General features: G+C 31.1%; 1 protein-coding gene across 1 annotated transcript in view; it reads left to right on the forward strand.

Moving 5' to 3' along the window:
* Positions 1-20,300, forward strand: part of LOC126771250 (major facilitator superfamily domain-containing protein 12-like) — an 85,275-nt gene that overhangs the window by 22,046 nt on the left and 42,929 nt on the right. Inside the window, exons 2-3 of the mRNA XM_050491161.1 lie at positions 1,437-1,458; positions 14,364-14,410. Coding sequence (XP_050347118.1) covers positions 1,437-1,458; positions 14,364-14,410 — 69 coding nt within the window. The remainder of the gene's footprint in view (positions 1-1,436; positions 1,459-14,363; positions 14,411-20,300) is intronic.

Here is a 20,300-nt window from a genome sequence, read left to right on the forward strand (position 1 = left end):
ATTATTAACTATATATGTAGAATAAAATCTTACACGATTAAAGTCAGAGCTAGGCAATAGCTTAATAAAACTAGTACCATAAAATATGTACTGCAGACAAGCTAAGAGTCGGTTAATATGACCTCGACATGTCAGTATGAGATAGAACTGACAGCAATCCGTATCTACTACCCATTAATCTGATACAACTTGAATACCAACACGCTTACTTAATTCGTCCATTAAATTCAATTATCAACCATTTCCAGTACCTAAAACGTAATGAGAGACCTCTCCCAAAAGTTAGGTAATTGGATGAATTAAAATTCACGACTACGTTTATTGCAATGCCAAAGTAATTGTCACTAATAATATCGATTATACAATTATATGCTACTGATAATTTAACTTAAAAAACCATATTAAACAGATATTTCGTCCTGGTTAGTTTAAAAAAAAAACGAGTATTTTATTTATATACTTGCGTTTACTTTTTTTGTGTTAAATTTTAAAATGGTTTTAACCGACCAATCAGATGAAAATTTTAGCAACTGGCAACAATATTTTCGAATATATACATTTAAATTATTTATCTTATTCCTTTTATATATATCTCGAAAATTAATTGGTTATGGTGGTATATTATCCATGCATCATCACCTTAATAGAAGACCATCTGTATTTTATTTTTAATGTAAATATGCTTAAAATCCAAGATGTAAACAAAGGATATCTAAAGGCTGTCGTTATAAATCTCATCACGTAAGTAGTTACATTGTTAGCGATAGTTTAGGCCGGGTAATGTAAACAAGGCCGACATTATTCAGGGCAATGCTTGAAGATATTTCAGTTATCTGGGGTTTGGTATCGGTCATTGGAATTCTGCTTCCATGTTTTACAAGTGTTTGAGGACAGCACTACTGGCACAGCCCGAATAGAGACATTGCGACCATTGACATAAATCGGACTTTCGGACATTTTCATTCGCACAATTCAGAAGTTATAATTTATGTTCTGCAATATTCTAACCCGACTGCTAGCAATATTTATAAGATACCACTAATACCAAGTTCTGTTATTAGTTAGATAAAACACTCATATCTTAGATATATTTACAAATATTTGTTAAACATTTGTACTAATATTCTCACAGTGGCAACGAAATTCGACCGTAATCATTTTTGAAATTTAAATAATTTTTGTATCAAATTAATATGAATTCCTCCACAATTGGATTGACCATCAACTAATGACCCACCGTGGCTCATTTATACATAAATATACGTCAAAATATATATACAAATATTATCTTCAGTATTATTATTATTAGGCGATGTCACGATGGATGGAACACTAAGTTCTGTTATTAGTTAGATAGCACACTCTCATTTTAGATGTAATTACAAATATTTGTCATTTTTAAAATCAGTTTCATCAATTAGGTTACTTGGTTACAGGGTTTCGTGCACGCCCATTTGGGTAAGTACAACTCATCACATATTCTACCGCCAAAGAGCAGTACTTAGCATTGTTGTGTTCACGTTTGAATCGTGAGTGAGCCAGTAGAACTACAAGCACAAGGTACATAGCACTTAGTTCCCAAGATTGGTGGCGTTTGACGATGTAAGGAATAGTTAATACTTCTTACTCAGTGCCAGTCAAGGTGGCTCAATTGCCAGTCCATCAGTCTATTTTATATAAAAAAACAGTATTAAAATATAACATTATTGCAGTAATAGACGTAGATACGGTTCATTAGATTGATTGGCTATCATTTCACATTAAATCGAATAGTAAATAATATACGAACAAACCTATTCATGGGCAAATAGTAGTTGCAATATTGTTACTGTTGTTAGATAACGCGTTTCTATATTTACGTATCTATGACGTGTGACAATATCATTTAAAACTAAATTAAATTATATTCGGTTTAGTTAGTGATCAGTGAAGCAACACTGTGTGTTATTAATTTCTATCAAATTTCAAATCAATAATGACAGAAATCAGAAGTTTTATAAGTCAACCCCCCTTTATAAGTCAAGTCGATAATATTCAGTCAATTTTGTTATTTTCAAAATATTTTTTATGTTACGTTTTTTGCATTTACTGTAACTGTATTTGACTGGTGGTAGGGCTTTGTGCAAGCTCGTCTGGGCAGGTACCACCCACTCATCATATATTCTACCGCAAAACAGCAATACTTGATATTGTTGTGTTCTGGTTTGAAGGGTGAGTGAGCCAGTGTAATTACAGACACAAGGGACATAAAATCTTAGTTCCCAAAGTTGGTGGCGCATTGGCTATAAGTGATGGTTGACATTTCTAACAATGCCAATGTCTAAAGGCGTTTGGTGACCACTTACCATCAGGCGGCCCATATGCTCGTCCACCTTCCTATTCTATATAAAAAAAAAAACTACTGGCGGTTACTATTTAATATTTTTTAACGATGATTGATTCAATAAGCAGCTACAGAAAATAGTTTTAAAGCGCATGAAATTTTGTCAGATCTGTGATATATCGGTAGCCGCAACGAGTATGTGATGCTATCTATCAACTTGAAAAAGAACCCACTTTCAATAGGATATTTTATATCTGCGGACTTAAATACCGCTGGTTTGGAAATGTTATTGATAGACACCAATTTCGACACAGAAATCGGTGTATTGAAACTTCAATATTATGGCATTAAACCATTGACATGTGACTAGCGACGCTTGCTAGTGACGTCGAGTCTAAGGATTAAGTATGGGTAAACATAAATCTGTTTGCAGAGTAATAAAGTTCTGTTAGATATAAGCTTTTGAAAATGAAAATACACATTAAACAAAGCTAAGATATTAGATTTACCGCTAGATATAACTAATTTGAATATAGAATAATATATTTTAAAACCTACAATAATATTTGATATTATAAATTTAAGATATAAGCTCTTATAGAATTTTTAAATTCATAACAATAAGTTGATAGAGACCTTTTGTTTTCCAATCTAAAATTACAATTATTCCCAGTTTTATTTGACGTAGTATTTGATTTTCGCTATTAGGTTTTAACGGTACGTCTAAGTAATCCTGGCCCGCATAGAGGTTAATGAATCATTTTCACGGCGGCTTAGCTCGAAATCGCTCCACTCTGCGGGTTTGATAGAATTAACCCTTAATACAGTTAAAAATTAAAAAGGTAAAGTTCAAAGTTCACGAGTATACTAAATTACGTTTTTTCTAGACGTTTTAATTTTACTGGTTATTCGGGCGGGTTTAAAGTATTCCTGTATAAAATGTCGAACTATTAAGAACTAAATTGCACGCTTACACTTATAATAGATTTTTTAAGGATTAGTTGAAAGTAATATCTATACATTTCGGTAACAGAATATTCAAATTTAAAATGATTGAGAGAGGGGATTTGACAGTCGCGGGTCCCACTTGGCACAAAGGTTGTCCATTGCCATACAGCGCGGAAATGCGGCCTGCATTATGGGCAGCTTTGCGTCGGGTGGGAATCGGGAGGCACTATTTTAAAATTTGACTAAAATAATAAAAATTAATAATGTAAAATTAAATCAAATCCTATGTAATGTTCATGATTATATGTACATATTATTTGTTATTTAAAATTTGATTAAATCTAACTTATACAAAAAATATAAATTAAAATAGAGATTTATAAATGTTGATTCGTAATATGATTTTTACTCTTACTTAAATAAGTTGTTCGCTCGGAATATAAAGAATTTGTTATAATTCGTCGAACGAATTTATTTTATTTGAACTATTCATAGTATACTATAGGTATATAATCATATTATTGTATATAATTATATTTAGACGGTAACTAACACCAAATTGAATAACTCGATACTGAATTTGGTTCATATAATTATTTTATTCAATTCATTTAATTATAAATAAAGTATAAAACTTTGTTACTATTATAATAATACAGGTACTGATGAGTTTTAGTAGGAAGAAGACAGAGCACAAAGGAATATGACATGTTACTCATATATATACATATGTATATTGGCAGTACATTGACAATGTAAGGAGTAGTTGGCGTGATAAGAAAAAAACATAAAATATAATAATATTTTTATTTATTATCTATAATGACTTGTAACGTAAGGTAGGTTAACAAAGGGTACATTAAGGTTTAAGTTATTATGCGGCAAATGGTTTTTTATACGAATAATATTTTCACAAAATATTGTCAAGTAACCTTTGGTTATTACATTTCTTTTATTTTATTTTTAAGTTATGTTGATGTGTCTGTATACTTTAAATCAGCATCATAAGCAAAATTTTAGGAAATTTGTGATTGTAAAATTGTTGTAGAATTCTATTTCATTGTATCATCACAATGCCTTTGGTGGAAGATTTTAATTTGTGGGCCGGCTCCAGCTTGATGTTATACGGTCATACCACAAATGTTTAAATGCAATATTTGCCACAGTTTCTGTCAAAATAATCAATATTATTGTAATAAGTATACATATATGTACATATACACATATATTTATGTATACTGTTGTCAGTAAATATATTGTCACACAAACTAATTATTCCTGCTCTGTTAAAAATGCCCAAAAGTGTCTATCGAGCTTTAAAATATAAAAAAAATATCATAATATCTATGTTAGTAAGTAGTCTCAATTTACAAGTTTGTATAAATAATAAAAAAACTCATTGAATGTGTGTATGTTACACAGTCGTGTCGTATGTAAGTATGTGTTTTAAAAGGAATCCAGTTTTGTAAATAAAAAGATCACCGGATGCACAGCATAGTCTATCAAGAGAAAAACTTTATAATTGTTTCTATGTAGTCGCTAAGAGAGACACGAGATCTGGTTTAATGTTGCACCGCCATTAAAAGAAATAGTACGTTATTAACGTGTAATTATGTATCCAGAAAAATCTACTGACTTCAGTTCCAGAGATATATTTTTACGATAATATGCAGGTAGACTAATTCTTTATCTCTAGTGCATTTTACGTTGATAATTAGTAGATCACTCCTGGATGGATTTATTATCTATTAGTAGCTGTTTATTATTCATTAAGTGCGTCTGCGAACGATATCTATTTTTCAGGTCATTGTAATACAAGGTAAAGGTTTAACATCCACAAAGAGCAACGAGACATGCAAATTGCACCACCATTATCTGGCGACGGATGCGCCAGAGTTATTTACATAGGAATGGAGGTACAGGCAGTTAGGTACTTCCGTGCAGTGCTGGTTGAGTCGGCCTCCCCAGGATAGCCTCGCTTCGTGCCGCTTCTAATTCCGAGCCGCATGATTATTATACTACATTTGTTATCAGTAACGTTCATTCATTCATTCTATAAAATTTCCATAAACGTTACATTACCGTTTTACAAATGCACGCGTTGAGGTATTAAATATTTAAGCTGTGGCTATTCAGCAGCTATTCATTCTGAACGAGTTTTTTTTTACCGATTCAAAGATTTTTGTCAATAAAATTAACCAAGAGATTAATATGTAAACATAATAATGAATCAAAATGTTTGTGCTTAACTTTATTACACAATATATTGTTAGATAACATTAAAACTTTGCAACGATTTGGTTTTTGCGGTTTCGTAATACGGTCCAGTGATTAAATTTGGTGGGTCAACCGATTTGACAAGCGTGGGTTTCGTAATAACGTGTTGCACCCGCCTGCGCTCGCATGTTTTCTACTAACCTTGGTTTTCGATTAAACGGTTAATTAAAACTGAACAAATTTTTAAATTCAATATATTTATAAATTTAAAGTAGAATGAAATAAGGAATAGGTAAATATTTAAGTCTAAAATTATAAAAGATTATCTATTACTAGAAAACAACATAACATTTTTTTAAGTTTCATACATCAACTAGATTTTGATTTTACTGTTTCTAGAATATTTATTCGACTCGTTTTTCCTTTAAACTTGCTTATTATATTTTCTTAACTAAATATTTCTATATTATAGACCAAAATAGAAGTGAATGACGTTTCTACGTAGCTATTGTGTCAGTCGCTGTCACTGCTATAATAAGCCGGTCGAACCGCTTATCTCGATTCTTGAGCCCAAACGTTGCTTGTCCTCTCTCGAAATGGTCAATAAAATATGATACCTTACAACGAGATAAGCTTCGCAAACTCTTAGCTATAGAACGTTATGGGATATCTACGCAAATGAACCAGTTTAACGACAAAATCGATTTAAACTATTAATTAAAAATATGATTGCCTCTTTGGTCTTGTGAATAGCTTATAGGTTTCGGATACCGAAACGTTAGGTTCAAATACCAATATTTATTTTTCTGTCAAAATTATTTTATTATTATTTTTTTTTTTATTATTTCTTCGATCGGATAGCCGTTCCGAGAAATCATGAAAGTGAAAGAAAAGAGAATCAGGTCCATTCTTGTATTGCGCACACACTTGTGTCCCATATCTATCCTGTTAACTATTCCTTGAGATTGATCGACTTGGCTGATATTTATTCATTAAAAATATTTATTTTTATGAAATCGTACAAATAGTGGCAATGCGTACATTGCAAGATACAATACCATGTTTGTGGTTGTGAAATATAATGTTGCTTAATAACTTCGTGTGACACAGATATTGATTACGAGTTAAAATAACTGAATTAATGTTACTTGTTTTTTTATTAACCTAAATGAAATAATGTTGCATTTCTTGTTATAAAAACTAATCTAAACTGTTCTTTATACACTTACCAGTAATCCGTTATAATATTACAAATGCGAAAGACGTTCTGTTTCACGCTGAACTTATTTCGATATCATTTGCTATAAAGTTAGATTAAACCCAGAGAGAGGACATTTTTAAATCAAACTTAGGATGAAATAGAAAATTTTATTTTATTATATTATAAAAACATGACAATTCGCGGTTAATAGCTTGTTCGAATTAATTTAAGTCTTAGTCTCAACAAAAATGCTCGCAAAAACTATTATAACAAATACACTATTAAATACAAAAATGTCACCTAAATAATTTTCGAAACCGCAATCGAAACTGCAATCAACTAAACAAAAACAAATACTACCAATTAATACACAGTCCAGATTAAAGGTCCGTATAATGAGAGGCCAATTAAAATAATGCAATAATAGATGTAAATATATTTATTCGAGGAAATACTTAATAAAAAATTGCGAACGTACTTGAACTAAACTTGCGAAAGTAAATTATATTTAAATGATATGCGCTTGGAAAAACGTATTAATAAACATACTGATATGTCGAAGATCTCAGTGAACGGTTAAATATATAAGTGAGACCTTGAAGCCGCCAGCCTGAGGCAGGAAATAACAGCTGATCAGGGCATGACAGATAAAGGGCACGATCGAACATGAAATACGCCGTCTGAGAGATATGATATAATTTTAAATAGTAATTATAATTAATTGATAACTGTTATTTATTAAAACGATAATAACTGAAGTCAACACTTGTGATTTGATTGTAGTTGAAATTCGTCTAATTTAAAGAATATAGCTATAAGGCTATGGTTATATAAATTAGTCTATATTTATTTCACAATGCCTCAAGACCAAGGTGTTTAACCAATGTGTCTTGCCTATACTCACCTACGGTGCCGAAACATGGACGCTTACTAAGCATAACATGCACAAAATAAAAGTGGCACAAAGGGCGATGGAGCTTGCTATGCTAGGCATCTCCCTCGTTGATCGTGTACCAAACGCAGAAATCCGACGAAAGACGAAAGTCGAAGATATTGGGAAGCGTATCACGAGGTTAAAGTGGAGATGGGCTGGACACTTGGCCAGACGAGAAGACGGAAGGTGGACTAAAGTCGTCACGGAGTGGTGGCCTAGAGAAGCAAAAAGGCCAGTGGGCAGACCACCCGCCCTATGGTCAGACGATTTTAGGAAGATGGCGGGTGCTCAATGGATGCGACTAGCACAGGACCGGGAGACCTGGCGCGCCTGTGAGGAGGCCTATGTACTATGTAGAATTATTGCCTACAGTCCGGTCAAAATAGGCGTAAAAATAGTGGTAAGCTAGTAATGGTTCGCATAGAGCAGAAAATTTGTATAGACCTACAAATATTCAAGGTCCAAGGTCAAAAGTATCGAGTTTTTTAAAATAAGTTAGAAAATTATACAAAATTGTATATCGTGCAATTATCTACTAAATATGGCCATATATGTTTAGTTTCCTTAGGAATTTCCAATTGGTTTCAAATGGTGATATCTTAGGAATATTTTTTTAAGCAGACGTGTAGGATTTTTAATATTTCATTTTTAATACTATATGTAACATATTTCACGATTTTCACCTCAATGCGAGTTATTGTTAATTGAATTGACTATTTTGACCAGACTATAAGTTTTACAGATCTTTTCAAATATTTATTTGCGCTAATCCTAAATTTTATTGCTTTAATAAAATAATTTACTTTTGAAAATAACATTTTATTCAATTGTTTAGACTACTTACAACCACTTTTTCAATATAAATATATTACTAACAATATAAACTTTCCAATTTGAAATCCACAAACAAAATAATCAATATTGGTTTGCATCAATTTGCTTTTGATTGCTTGTCTCTGTACTAATATTGTCGCTAACAATTTGCAATAATTGGTTTAGGACTAACACCAATAGTAGGGATTGACTATTAAGGGTGTAATCCCTGAATTATAATCATAAGATACGATCTAATAAAAATATATATAGCCTAAATTATATATTTTTGTAATTACTTTTATATATTGTATATTTTTTACTTATATACCTAGAATTAATTATGTTAAAACACAGTTTTTTTACTCGCTTCTAGGAACTCAATAAAAATGACTGGTACTGCATGTAATAGCATAACATTTTGATAGAATTTAAAACTCCTTTGGTTGCTATGGAATATTTTCAAATGTCGTATGTCTATAAATAACAATAATATATATGATGGAGTATCAACGTTACTGCTACAATCAATAATCAGGTATTGGAAGATAATAACGTCAGCTGGATTGACGTCTATATTCTAAGTTCCGATTACTTGTATTCAGCGTTGAGTCAAAATTATGTTAAAATTTTACCTTGCTTAAATTAAATTAAACGGATTAGTACAAATACTATAACCAAAAAAATCCTTTGGTAGAGTAAGTGTAGCTCGTTGATTAGTAAGGATACGAGTAAGCCATCCTCGATACAAGCGTTCTGTTTTAATTTGCACTGGAAACATTATATATAATTAATCATTAATACTTAAATCAAATAATAAAATTGATGAAATTAATATTATATCGTTTTGACGCTGTAACGCATATATGTTATAAGTAAAAATAAGTAAGTAAGTAACAGCCTGTAAATGTCCCACTGCTGAGCTAAGGCCTCCTCTCCCTTTTTGAGGAGAAGGTTTGGAGCTTATTCCACCACGCTGCTCCAATGCGGGTTGGTTAAATACACATGTGGCAGAATTTCGATGAAATTAGACACATGCAGGTTTCCTCACGATGATTTCCTTCACCGAAAAGCACGAGATGAATTATAAACAGAAATTAAGCACATGGAAAATTCAGAGGTGCTTGCCCGGGTTTGAACCCACGTTCATCGGTTAAGATTCACGCGTTCTTACCACTGGGCCATCTCGACTTTTATATATATGTTATAATGAAACCTTAATAAAATGTCATATAATGTACAGAGCACAGTATTATTAGATGTGTAGATAAAAATATTATTCAACTATTTAAAACTAAACGTCTCGTAAACGTAAATAATTAACTAAACTTTGGCAATTAATAAATTTAAATTTAACGTTTACATAAAAACATTAATAAACATAGCTTATTGAGTTCTTGATTATTTTGACACTAAATAAGCGTGAGTTCGTTCAATTCCTTAAAGAATATATGTTTATTTGTAGTTGACTATGTACTATTATTTGAGAAAATTAGTATTTACTCCTTCCTTGCCTTGCTTTGCTTTTTTATTTAATATAAGTAGGTGGACGGGCAAATGGACCACTTGCTGGTAAGGTCACCAACACCCATAGTCATCGGCACCATTAGAAATTACTTCTTGACCAAGTGTCGGTAATATTTACTCGATTCGGTGATACCTTTATGTACATGTATATTCAATTGAATCCTCTCACAGGATGATTCAAAAGTTTATATGGGCTGATTTCAATAATGTAAATTTAATGTATATTCAAAGGATTTATTAAGAAATTTAATGAAATATCGCCTTTTTAGTCGATTATGTTTAATAAAATGTTAGATTCTTTTTCAAATAAGCTTATTTAATAAACAATATTTACTTAAACTGTATACGCAAATTAATTATTTCATAACAAAATTAAATTTCTATTTCACAATATATTGTACAATTCCAACCCAATTGATAAGTAAAATTTAATCTATGTAATGGGTTTTCAATTCACTGAACTAGTTTAATTTGCTTAACCAGGAGGAGCATGGATAAACTTTTAGTAAAAGTATCGATCGTATGAGAAACTTAAATGAATAAAAGTTGACAAAGTTGTTTTAAAGTAATTATTACGCATTAATGCTCACAGCTGAAAATGTCTGATCCAAAAGCGTTCTTCCTAAATATCCAAATAATTTCACATGTATGATAAAAAAGTAAAACTGTAAAATTAAGTGTGTCTATGTTTGTGAACTATTTAAATACATTAGGTATTCTTAGTAACTTATTTTTATTTTTTTTTAATATTTGTACGCCCATTGTACGTGTGTCTATAAAACAATAATATTATGTATTTTATTAACATTTATAGCTTGAAAAATATATTTTTGTGTAGTAGAAAGTATATTATAATGACATTGAACTAGTGGAGGAAAAAAATTGGTTGATTCATTGATGATTACAAAGCTGCGTAGTTGAAAAGATACAAGATATTACTGATATCAGAGTGGTGTTTTTCTATGTGTATATGTATATATCTATATACATATATATATATCTATATATAAATATATATATATATTATATAAGAGATCAACCTAAGAGATCAATTCTATGTGTATATATATAAAAAGCCGAGATGGCCCTGTGGTAAGAACGCGTGAATCTTAACCGATGATCGTGGGTTCAAACCCGGGCAAGTACCACTGAATTTTCATGTGCTTAATTTGTGATTATAATTCATCTCGTGCTTTACGGTGAAGGAAAACATCGTGAGGAAACCTGCATGTGTCTAATTTCACTGAAGTTCTGCCACATGTGAATTCTACCAACCCGCATTGGAGCAGCGTGGTGGAATAAGCTCCAAACCTTCTCCTCAAAAAGAGGAGAGGAGGCCTTTAGCCCAGCAGTGGGACATTCACAGACTGTTACGGTACGGTATGTATATATCAATAAAAATAGAGGTGCATGGGTAGGTGGGATATTTGGGTGTATCGATAGATTGGTGTACAGATGGGTATGTAGGTAGGTCAATAGATAAATGAGTGGGTGTATAAGTAAGTGGATGGATTAAATGTTGCATTAGTAGATAGATAGATGAGAGGATGGGATGGGTGCATCATTGATTCTAGCAATCTCATGATGGTATACTGTAATTAGTAGTAGTAGTGTAGTAAACTTTTTTTTCACGGTCTTCATTTATTTTCCAAGGCCTGTTATCATTCTTAAAGTCGTAAGCTTCTTACACAATATTTTTACCCTTTAATATTTTTATCCCTTTTTCAATTAAACATGTGCTTAATCTTTATCTGGGATTCTTTTGTATAAGCCCTTTTTCCTATAAAAATCGAACCCAGTGAAGTCAGGAAACAGAGGTAGGTATGTTTATTAAGAGCTTTTACGTATGTAACAATGTCTAGGAAAAATATTTGGTTGTCTATATAAATGAGGAATAGAAGTAGACTAAAAAAGATCCCTTTTTACATGAACTCACTTTTAATTAACTTGTTAAAGTACAAAATCAGAAGATTGAGCACGATTTCTCTAATGTAGTTTTTACATGGCTTCCTGGCCTATATATGAAACACGTTGCAGACACAGTAAGTCTCAAAATACATCAAAATTGTTTTTAAGGCACTTGACTCAAATTGTTTATTATGCAGTAACTTTTTCCCATTTCGCTTAGTTTTTTTATAAAAACAGGTCTATAGTTATTGGGGTTCAAGTTCAATCGGACTTAAGTATTTGTTTTTTTTTTTCATTGGGTCAGAAATCAGTCTGCAACAGGAGATGGAATATACGGAATCTATATGGAATATCTCTACACAGTAAAGCATAAATAACATAAGTTGTGAAATCGACTACCTTTACAAAGGGCATTCTTAATGTCTAAAGATTTCAAAGGACAAATGCTCAAATATTTTTTTTAGGAAAAGTGCCCGATAGATGAATGCTCATTGTAATCATATGATATTATGAGTGACGAGCTAGTATAAAGTGAAGTTGTTGTCCCTAAAGTAGTAATCGATGTAAAATTATAATAAAATGGTCACTAATATACAATTTTAAGTATAACATTTTCGAAAATTTGTTGTTTGGATTAAATTTATTTATTATATAAATCTGTGTGTGTTTCTCTTGGCGAATAAATTATCCTTGGTGCTATCCAACACCTCAACTTATGGAAATTATTCCCCGCACTGAATGTCACTCTGCAAGAACACAAAAAGAGGTCCATATAAAGCCGAGCACTTAGACAACAAAATCACACAAAATAAACAACATTAATCTAGATAGATATGTCTACCCGTACTAAAACATACGTATTTTATACGTTCACATTAATCTGTCTCACCAAAAACACAAAAGTATATAGGGGTCCAATCGATAGACAACAATGAGGTTTCCTGTAGGCTGGTTGATCTCTTATGTAAAAAAATAAATTTAAAAAGTAAAAAGCTTAAAGACAGCTGCAACACGATTTTGAGTTTAAATTACGTAATGTACAAAATATAAAAAACGTTGACAAGCAAAATTTCATGCACGAACTAAACTAAACGAATGGTTGGTATTGATTTTAAAAGAAGTTACCGTAGTGTTAGTCACGCGCCGAACGGTCATCCATCGTCTTGCCGTCATTTCGTTCTGTTAGTATAATCATATAATTACCTTTGTAATAAATGCTACATAAAATAAGTTAAGTAGATAGCACATTTTATACATCATTCGAATATACTTTCGAAAGTGTATAAGTAAATAACAAAACTAAATATACCACGCGTTTTATTTAAACCAAACGAAATCGCTGCAAGCAAAAATTTTCGCTTCGTTTGTAACGATGAAAATAAAATCAGATAAGTGAAAAACAAGCCTGTTATCTTCAATTAGTTTCCGAAGAGAGCGGTCGGATCAGAATCATAAAGAGAAACAATATAGGCAGGAGGCACTCGAACGGGATACTGTAAGGAAAATATTCCCCTGATAGTATAGCGGCATGTAGTGTCTTATCGCTCAATATATCTTGCTACCTTTGAAGTCAAGAAAACGGGGAACATCGTAGACGTGTACAGATAAGGGAGTTTTATGCACTTTATAAAAAGAAATTGTCTGAGCGAGACGGGTAGAATGCTCGCTTTCAACGGTTATGTAGTCCCTGTTTGGTGTAGCATATTCTGTAGTAGGTCAGCTTAAAAAAACATGCTTGCGGTCCATCGGCAAAGTGGCGTTGTGGATAGTAGGACTGGATTTCTTATTGCTTCACCTCGTCGTGCTCACTCGCGTCGAAAGATTGACATCATTTACGGAAAGAGTAAAAAAATTTAAGTGTCTAAAACAGGCAATAACATAACAACATTATACTTTGTTGATTAGAAGAAACGCTTTTTAAAATGGTTTTATGTATTTTACTTATACGAGTATGGACGAACAGGTACTTCTCATACATACTCGTATTTTAATTAATTCGATATGCGATATGTTGTGACGCAACAAAATTTCTAGTTGAAAATGAAAGAAACCAATTACCTTCGATGGTAATTTGTTAAATTGATAAAAATAAACATTTATTATTAATTCATTTTAATGGACAATATAATAAAATCAATAAACAATTTTATTAGTTACCTAAAAAGTAACATATACGACGTACTTTTTGTCATGTGTATTATACATCACTTTGTAAATGAATTTCTCCATTTCGAAAGTTGTGTGAGATTTTTGATTCAAAATTGCAAGCATAAGTTGAGTCACACGCGACATCTGTCGGTGTTGCCACGTATTGTTACTAGGAGACATATTCTTTTGCGGATTCAAAGTAGCCAACTTTAATTCATTTCACGGTAAAACTGTGACTCATGGGAATAATGACTAATTCCATGCTATAGTGAGTAGTAACTTATTTCCTAAAATTGTAATTATGATAAAAATATTTATATACATATATATATGTTGTATTTCAGACTCCGGTAACAGAGACAATGCAGTTATTCCAAATTCTTGTGAAATTGTGAGTATTTCTTACATAATTAAGTGTTTACGACTAACTTTTTTTTTTCTTTTAAATTTCCAAATCATTGATAATTAATAAAGTAATTAACACCTATGAAACAGTATTAAAACCTAGAAATGGTTGAATTTATACAAATTTTAAAGACTGAAGAAGGTTGTTATAAATCTTTCAAGTTACCTTCAAGAGTTTCTTCTTATCCTGTTCTTAATAAGAAGTTTAATGTTTATTGATCAAATAAGGTTCAATTAGCTTAAGTAACTAAATAAATGACGTAAAATTGTGGTTATAAATTACTCAAAGTAGTCCTTAATTATCCGGTGAACTAGAAATATATGGACTAGACAAAATAAACTCTTTATAAAATATAAATTATAAGAACCTAATACCAATTAATATACGAACAAAATATACCAATATAACATACCCATGAATTATTTAAAAATAATAATAAATATTATGTATTTAGCTTGGCTATATTTTGTCAGCTAATTTCTATTATTAAAAAAATTGGCTTTATAAACTTCTGTCATTTCTGACATTTAAAAAAAGGGCCTTCTTTTTAAAGGTTGTTAAAAAAAATTTAATCACCCGCTAAACAACGTTTATAAATAAAGTCAAATATTTTTATACACTTTAGGCAACTCATTCATAGTGTTATATAAAATTAAAATGGGCATTTTACTTTCCTACATTAAATTGAATTATTAATTTCGATCAAACTTGCCATTGGCTGAGACATTACATAAGTCGTAATAAGTACGACGAATCGCCAACACTCACAAATAATGAAACGTAATTTACATAATGCTTTAGTTATTCTCATAAATTCGTTTGATAATGATGCATAGTTTAAAAGCCGTGGATTATCGTAATAAAAAAGTGAGCAAGTAATAAAATCGTTTCGTGTTATTCAATTAACTTTAGGAGCAACGTAATACTCGGTATTCAATTCGATTAGTCTAAAAAAAAAGTAAAAATCGTTGTTTATACAACGTACGATACGGTTTTCACTTCCAAACGTCGCCAGAACTTATGTTCAATTTTCATTGTACGGGTAGCTTTAGCACGCACCGTGTGCACGGGATGGCAGTGGCGACTAATTACTGACCCGAGGGGTTACGTCCGACCGGTATCGAAATCAGATTAGCGATATATAATCGACTGCCTCTATTAAAAGCTCTCATACGTTATACTTCCAATATTGGCCATTTTTAACGAGTTTTCCCTTTCCTTAGCTTGATACGCAAAGTCGAATACTACTTCTGATTTAGTTAATATATTAAGTCACTGATTGTTTATATTGTCTAAACATATAGGAAAAAAATACAATAACAACAACCTTATCGAACAATACGGATTTTACATTTTTTTAATTGAAACCTTTGTGTATCTTTATTCGATTGAAGTAAGAAAGAGAATTACTTTTCAAATGTTCTAGATTTATCAAAAGAAATTCTGTAAAGACTCGAATAATACTTTTGCAAACCTTTGTTAAAAACATTGATATCTCAATTAGTAGAACCAACTTAATCGCGAAAATTTTAAACATACTTATAAGTATTTTAAAAAATCTCATTTTACAAGACTTGCCGAGTATTAAAGCTTCAGTTACTTTATTTTTTACAACAATATCGTATCTAATTAACCTTTTTAGCGCTACCCAGTATCGCTCCGACTAATTTAAAGGGTAGTTAAATGCGAATATATGCGAATGGATAAAAAATGTTACATTGCCGATTGCCGCCATTGTCGGTCCCGAGTGTATTGTTAAAGTCCACGATCAGATTACATTTAACCTTTATTGTCCACTATTTCTGTCCAATGTGCTCGTGATACTGTTTGGCTAATTCTATACAAAGTAAAAAAATAATTAGCATCAAGAAATTTGTATGGATTCTTAAAACTTGATAAGGGTAAACTACAGAATAAAATGTTAAGTTATTTTATTTCCTAAAGTTAGTGGTGCATTGGCGATGTGAGGAATAGTTAATGTTTCTTAAGGCAGCAATGTCTATGGCGACCACTTACCATCAGTTAGTCCAGTTGCCAATCTGTCTACCTAAAATAATAAAAAAGGAAACAGTAAAATAGTGTCAAAGACATTACAAATACATATATCTACCCATACATCCATTTTTATACATAATTTTAAGGATGATAAACGGTCACGTGATAGTTGTCACTTATGCTTTTTAGACATTTTTATTGTTTTTAAAGTATATCCCGTAGTCAATATTGTCAACTATAATTACTAAAATGTGTTGGCTGTTATATCTTATTACATTGGCTTTTTACTTGGATCACAGCGATACATTTATATGACTTTTGGTTTGTGAATAAATTTTTAACATCAAGAAAAATATTCACGAATATTTACTTATTCTTTTTGTAAAAATTATAATTATATACTTTATTCGTAATTGTGTAAAAATATAAAATAATGTTTAAGTTTAATCTACGTTAATTCATTTCAAAAATAAAAGGTTTCTATCAGTCTCTTATAATATCTCTTATGATGTCAATATTTCTAAATATTTATACGTATAACACCAAATTGTTCATTAGTAAATACCCGCAATGCGCAAATGTTATTATTGGAATCATATCGATGTTTTAAACTCTCGTAACATTTAGAGCTTTGTAATAAAATACTTTTTGATAACAATAAATATTATGCACAGACCAATATTATGATAAAAAACGTAACGTAGCTTTAGTCTTACAATGAATTTAACACACGTATGTCAAACTTATTTATAATCAAATAACGTAGTACTTCAAAATAACTTTAACATACATTCAAATACAGTTTTTCTATAATACTTAAACATACGTGAGTGTAAGCATACAGTTCAATGAACTTTATAGCCAACTATTTCATGCGGAAAAAAATAATTTACATCTTGATATCATCATCATCAAGTAAAGACAGGCTAAATAGTTAACGGTCTATGCAGTCAGATGTTAGTTACTCGTCTCACTCAGTACTTCGTCTATGAAGAAACAATATAAGAAGAACTAAAGCTTATCTTAATAGATAGAAGTGACTTAATTAACATAAAGTGCACAAACGAAGGGGGTTCTGCGACTTGTTTATCGGTTGCATAATAATCGCCAAGCGTTTGCACGAAGTAATGAAGCTGTCCTGACAATTTCTGGCTCAAATTTACACAATTAAGAAATGTACTTCAATATTTTTTGTATTAATATGACTTAATCGTAATAATATTTCAAGACGCGTTAATTTTTGAGTTCTCTGTGGTAGTTACATATTTCCAAATAATCAAACGTAGATGAAACAAATGTGGACCAAAAGTGGCAATCTTTTTTATTTATTTTATTATTTCTTTGAACAGAAAGCTTTTTAAACGACCACCTTCAATAGATTCGTTAAATCAATAAAAACAAAACTTCTTAAAATAAGTATGAAAACAAAACTTGTATTACAAAAATAATTATCAAGCTGTTTTTAAAGAAATATTTGCTATTCATTACTTTGATTACACCTTGATAAGTAATCGAGGATGACAATTCTAGTGTTCAAATTACTAGGTCAAACGAATGATCTTAAGTACTGGCAATTTGAACAAATCATCGTAACTAGGACACATTATTACATGATGACCGTGTCAGATGCGCAGAGTCACCTACATTTTAGATTTATAAACCGTTAGACAAATTACATCACTACGGTTATGTCAGGTAAACGGTGCTGCGCATTAATTGAAACAAGAATGCAAGTACACAGACTTCGATTAGTTTAAGTGTTTTAATCGTTTACACAAGATTAATCTAATAAAACAAATGGATTAATTAATGTTAGTGCAAAACACATCTGCGCGCTATTCATATAATAGAATTGGTTGCTATCTCCTTAGCACAACACACTCGCAAAATATGTTTTCGTGTCCTTGAATCCCGAATCGGCTTACTTAGTAATAAAGATGTATGCTACTTCAATGATTAAATACGCTTGAGGTACTTGAAATGTATCGAATACATTGAAATAGAGCAATTGTGACGATTTGGTATAAAAATAATAATTATAATTATTACCAAACATTACAATACCATGTATTGTTTTTATCAAGAAAATAATTTATTTTATTTTATAATATAATATGTTCCTGCTTGGTGATATCTGTGGCTTTATAAAGGCCCTGATTACTGACCCAAGTATTACGTATGGAAGGCGGCAAACTTTAACAATGAACAGTTTTCCTCGCAGTACGGGCAGCTATTATAAAATGCATGAGCTACCTCAAATCCATAGAGAATTCATATGCAATTCGTCGAACGCAGATTGTTCGTGTTAGCTATATGAATATTAATTAGTAATGATATGGCTACTCCTGTGTCGCACATTCCAAATGCGTTGTCCCATACCTTTTGTTCCATGTCCTTCAAAGCCTAACATGAACTCAATAGCCACTTCCTGGGCTTAAATTAATGTTAGCGAAACGACTTTGTGCATAAATAACTGAAAAAATACTGTGACGAACCCTGAATTTTGATTGCGATAGTGGTAGTTAAATGAGCTCAGTCGCGTGAATATTTTAGTAATGCGACCTCAATTTTTATTGGTTTAGAAGTGAAAGTTTTGGTATGTTTAATATTTTCCTTAATTTAAATGACTGAATCAATATAACGTACATGAATAAATCTTATGTATTAATTGAACTCGTGATTGTTGAGTGAAATTACATACACGTCCCGTATTTATTTTGTATTGTAATAGTTTTTTTTTTATTTCCGAACTCTTAGGACGTGTCGGATTATCGCCCCATCGATTTATGAGAGCGAGGGAATAAAGAGTGCACCTGTGCACGAAAACATATTTTGCGACGCAAACCCTTGCCCTATAATATCAGATGCGTAGTGTGACTTATATCCCTTATAGCCACCGTGGCCGGAATCGGTCAGGTGGATCTCAAATACTTTTTACCCGCGGCTTCGCTCCCGTGCTTGTTACTGAAATAAAAAAGTAGTCAATGTTAGCTACATGGGTCAACAAAAAACAAATTAAACTTTTGAAAATAAAAACATCATAATCAACATATCATCAAAATCATTCTAGTTGCTTATGCTAAAACAAACAGTCGATTTACAATTTTATAATGATGTAGATATTTAAATTTAATTTAAGTTAAAATAATGAATTTACTTCTATTTTTAAATAAAATGATACAAAGCCTGGTTAAAGAGTTAAGTTTAACAAAACTTATGTACGGATTTAAAGTTTACCGAGGATTTGGATTTAGCTTTGATTTTAACTTCGGATGAGTTGGAGGTTCTTCGCAGTCTCTTCGTCGTCTGTGCTGTTAGTATTCCTAACTTTACATGGCACTTACTTAAGTACTGTATCAATTCTAAAAAGCGGAATTAACTAATGCTGTATGGTAAACATGAACACTAAAGAAATAAGCATCTCTTAAAACACTCGTACTCATATATTATTCTAAATCTATTTAAATAATAATATATTTAATAACTCTGTCGAAAGATCTGACTAATGTACGACTAATATTTTACTAATATGAATAAAATTAATGTTATTAAAAACCTACAAATCTATCCTCTGATGAGACAGCAGCTTAGATAACGCAATATAGAATCTTCACAAGAAAAAGTCCATTAACACCCGAGTTGAGTTAATATGATAAGAAAAACATAAACCCGACAGGCAAATGTAGAAGATTAACTAATAATAAATCGATCATAGGAAATCAAAACGCTTTCGGTTTCAATGCCCAATAAATTAAAACGATTTATTGAAAGTTGGCGTGTTTTATGATCATTTATAGTAACATTAAAAACAAAAGTTAAAACATTTTACACAAAATTAATTTGCATAAAAAATGAAGAGTTCATCAAACGCTATATTGCA

Source organism: Nymphalis io, chromosome 1 (assembly GCF_905147045.1).
Source record: "Nymphalis io chromosome 1, ilAglIoxx1.1, whole genome shotgun sequence".
Classification (NCBI taxonomy): Eukaryota; Metazoa; Arthropoda; class Insecta; order Lepidoptera; family Nymphalidae; genus Nymphalis; species Nymphalis io.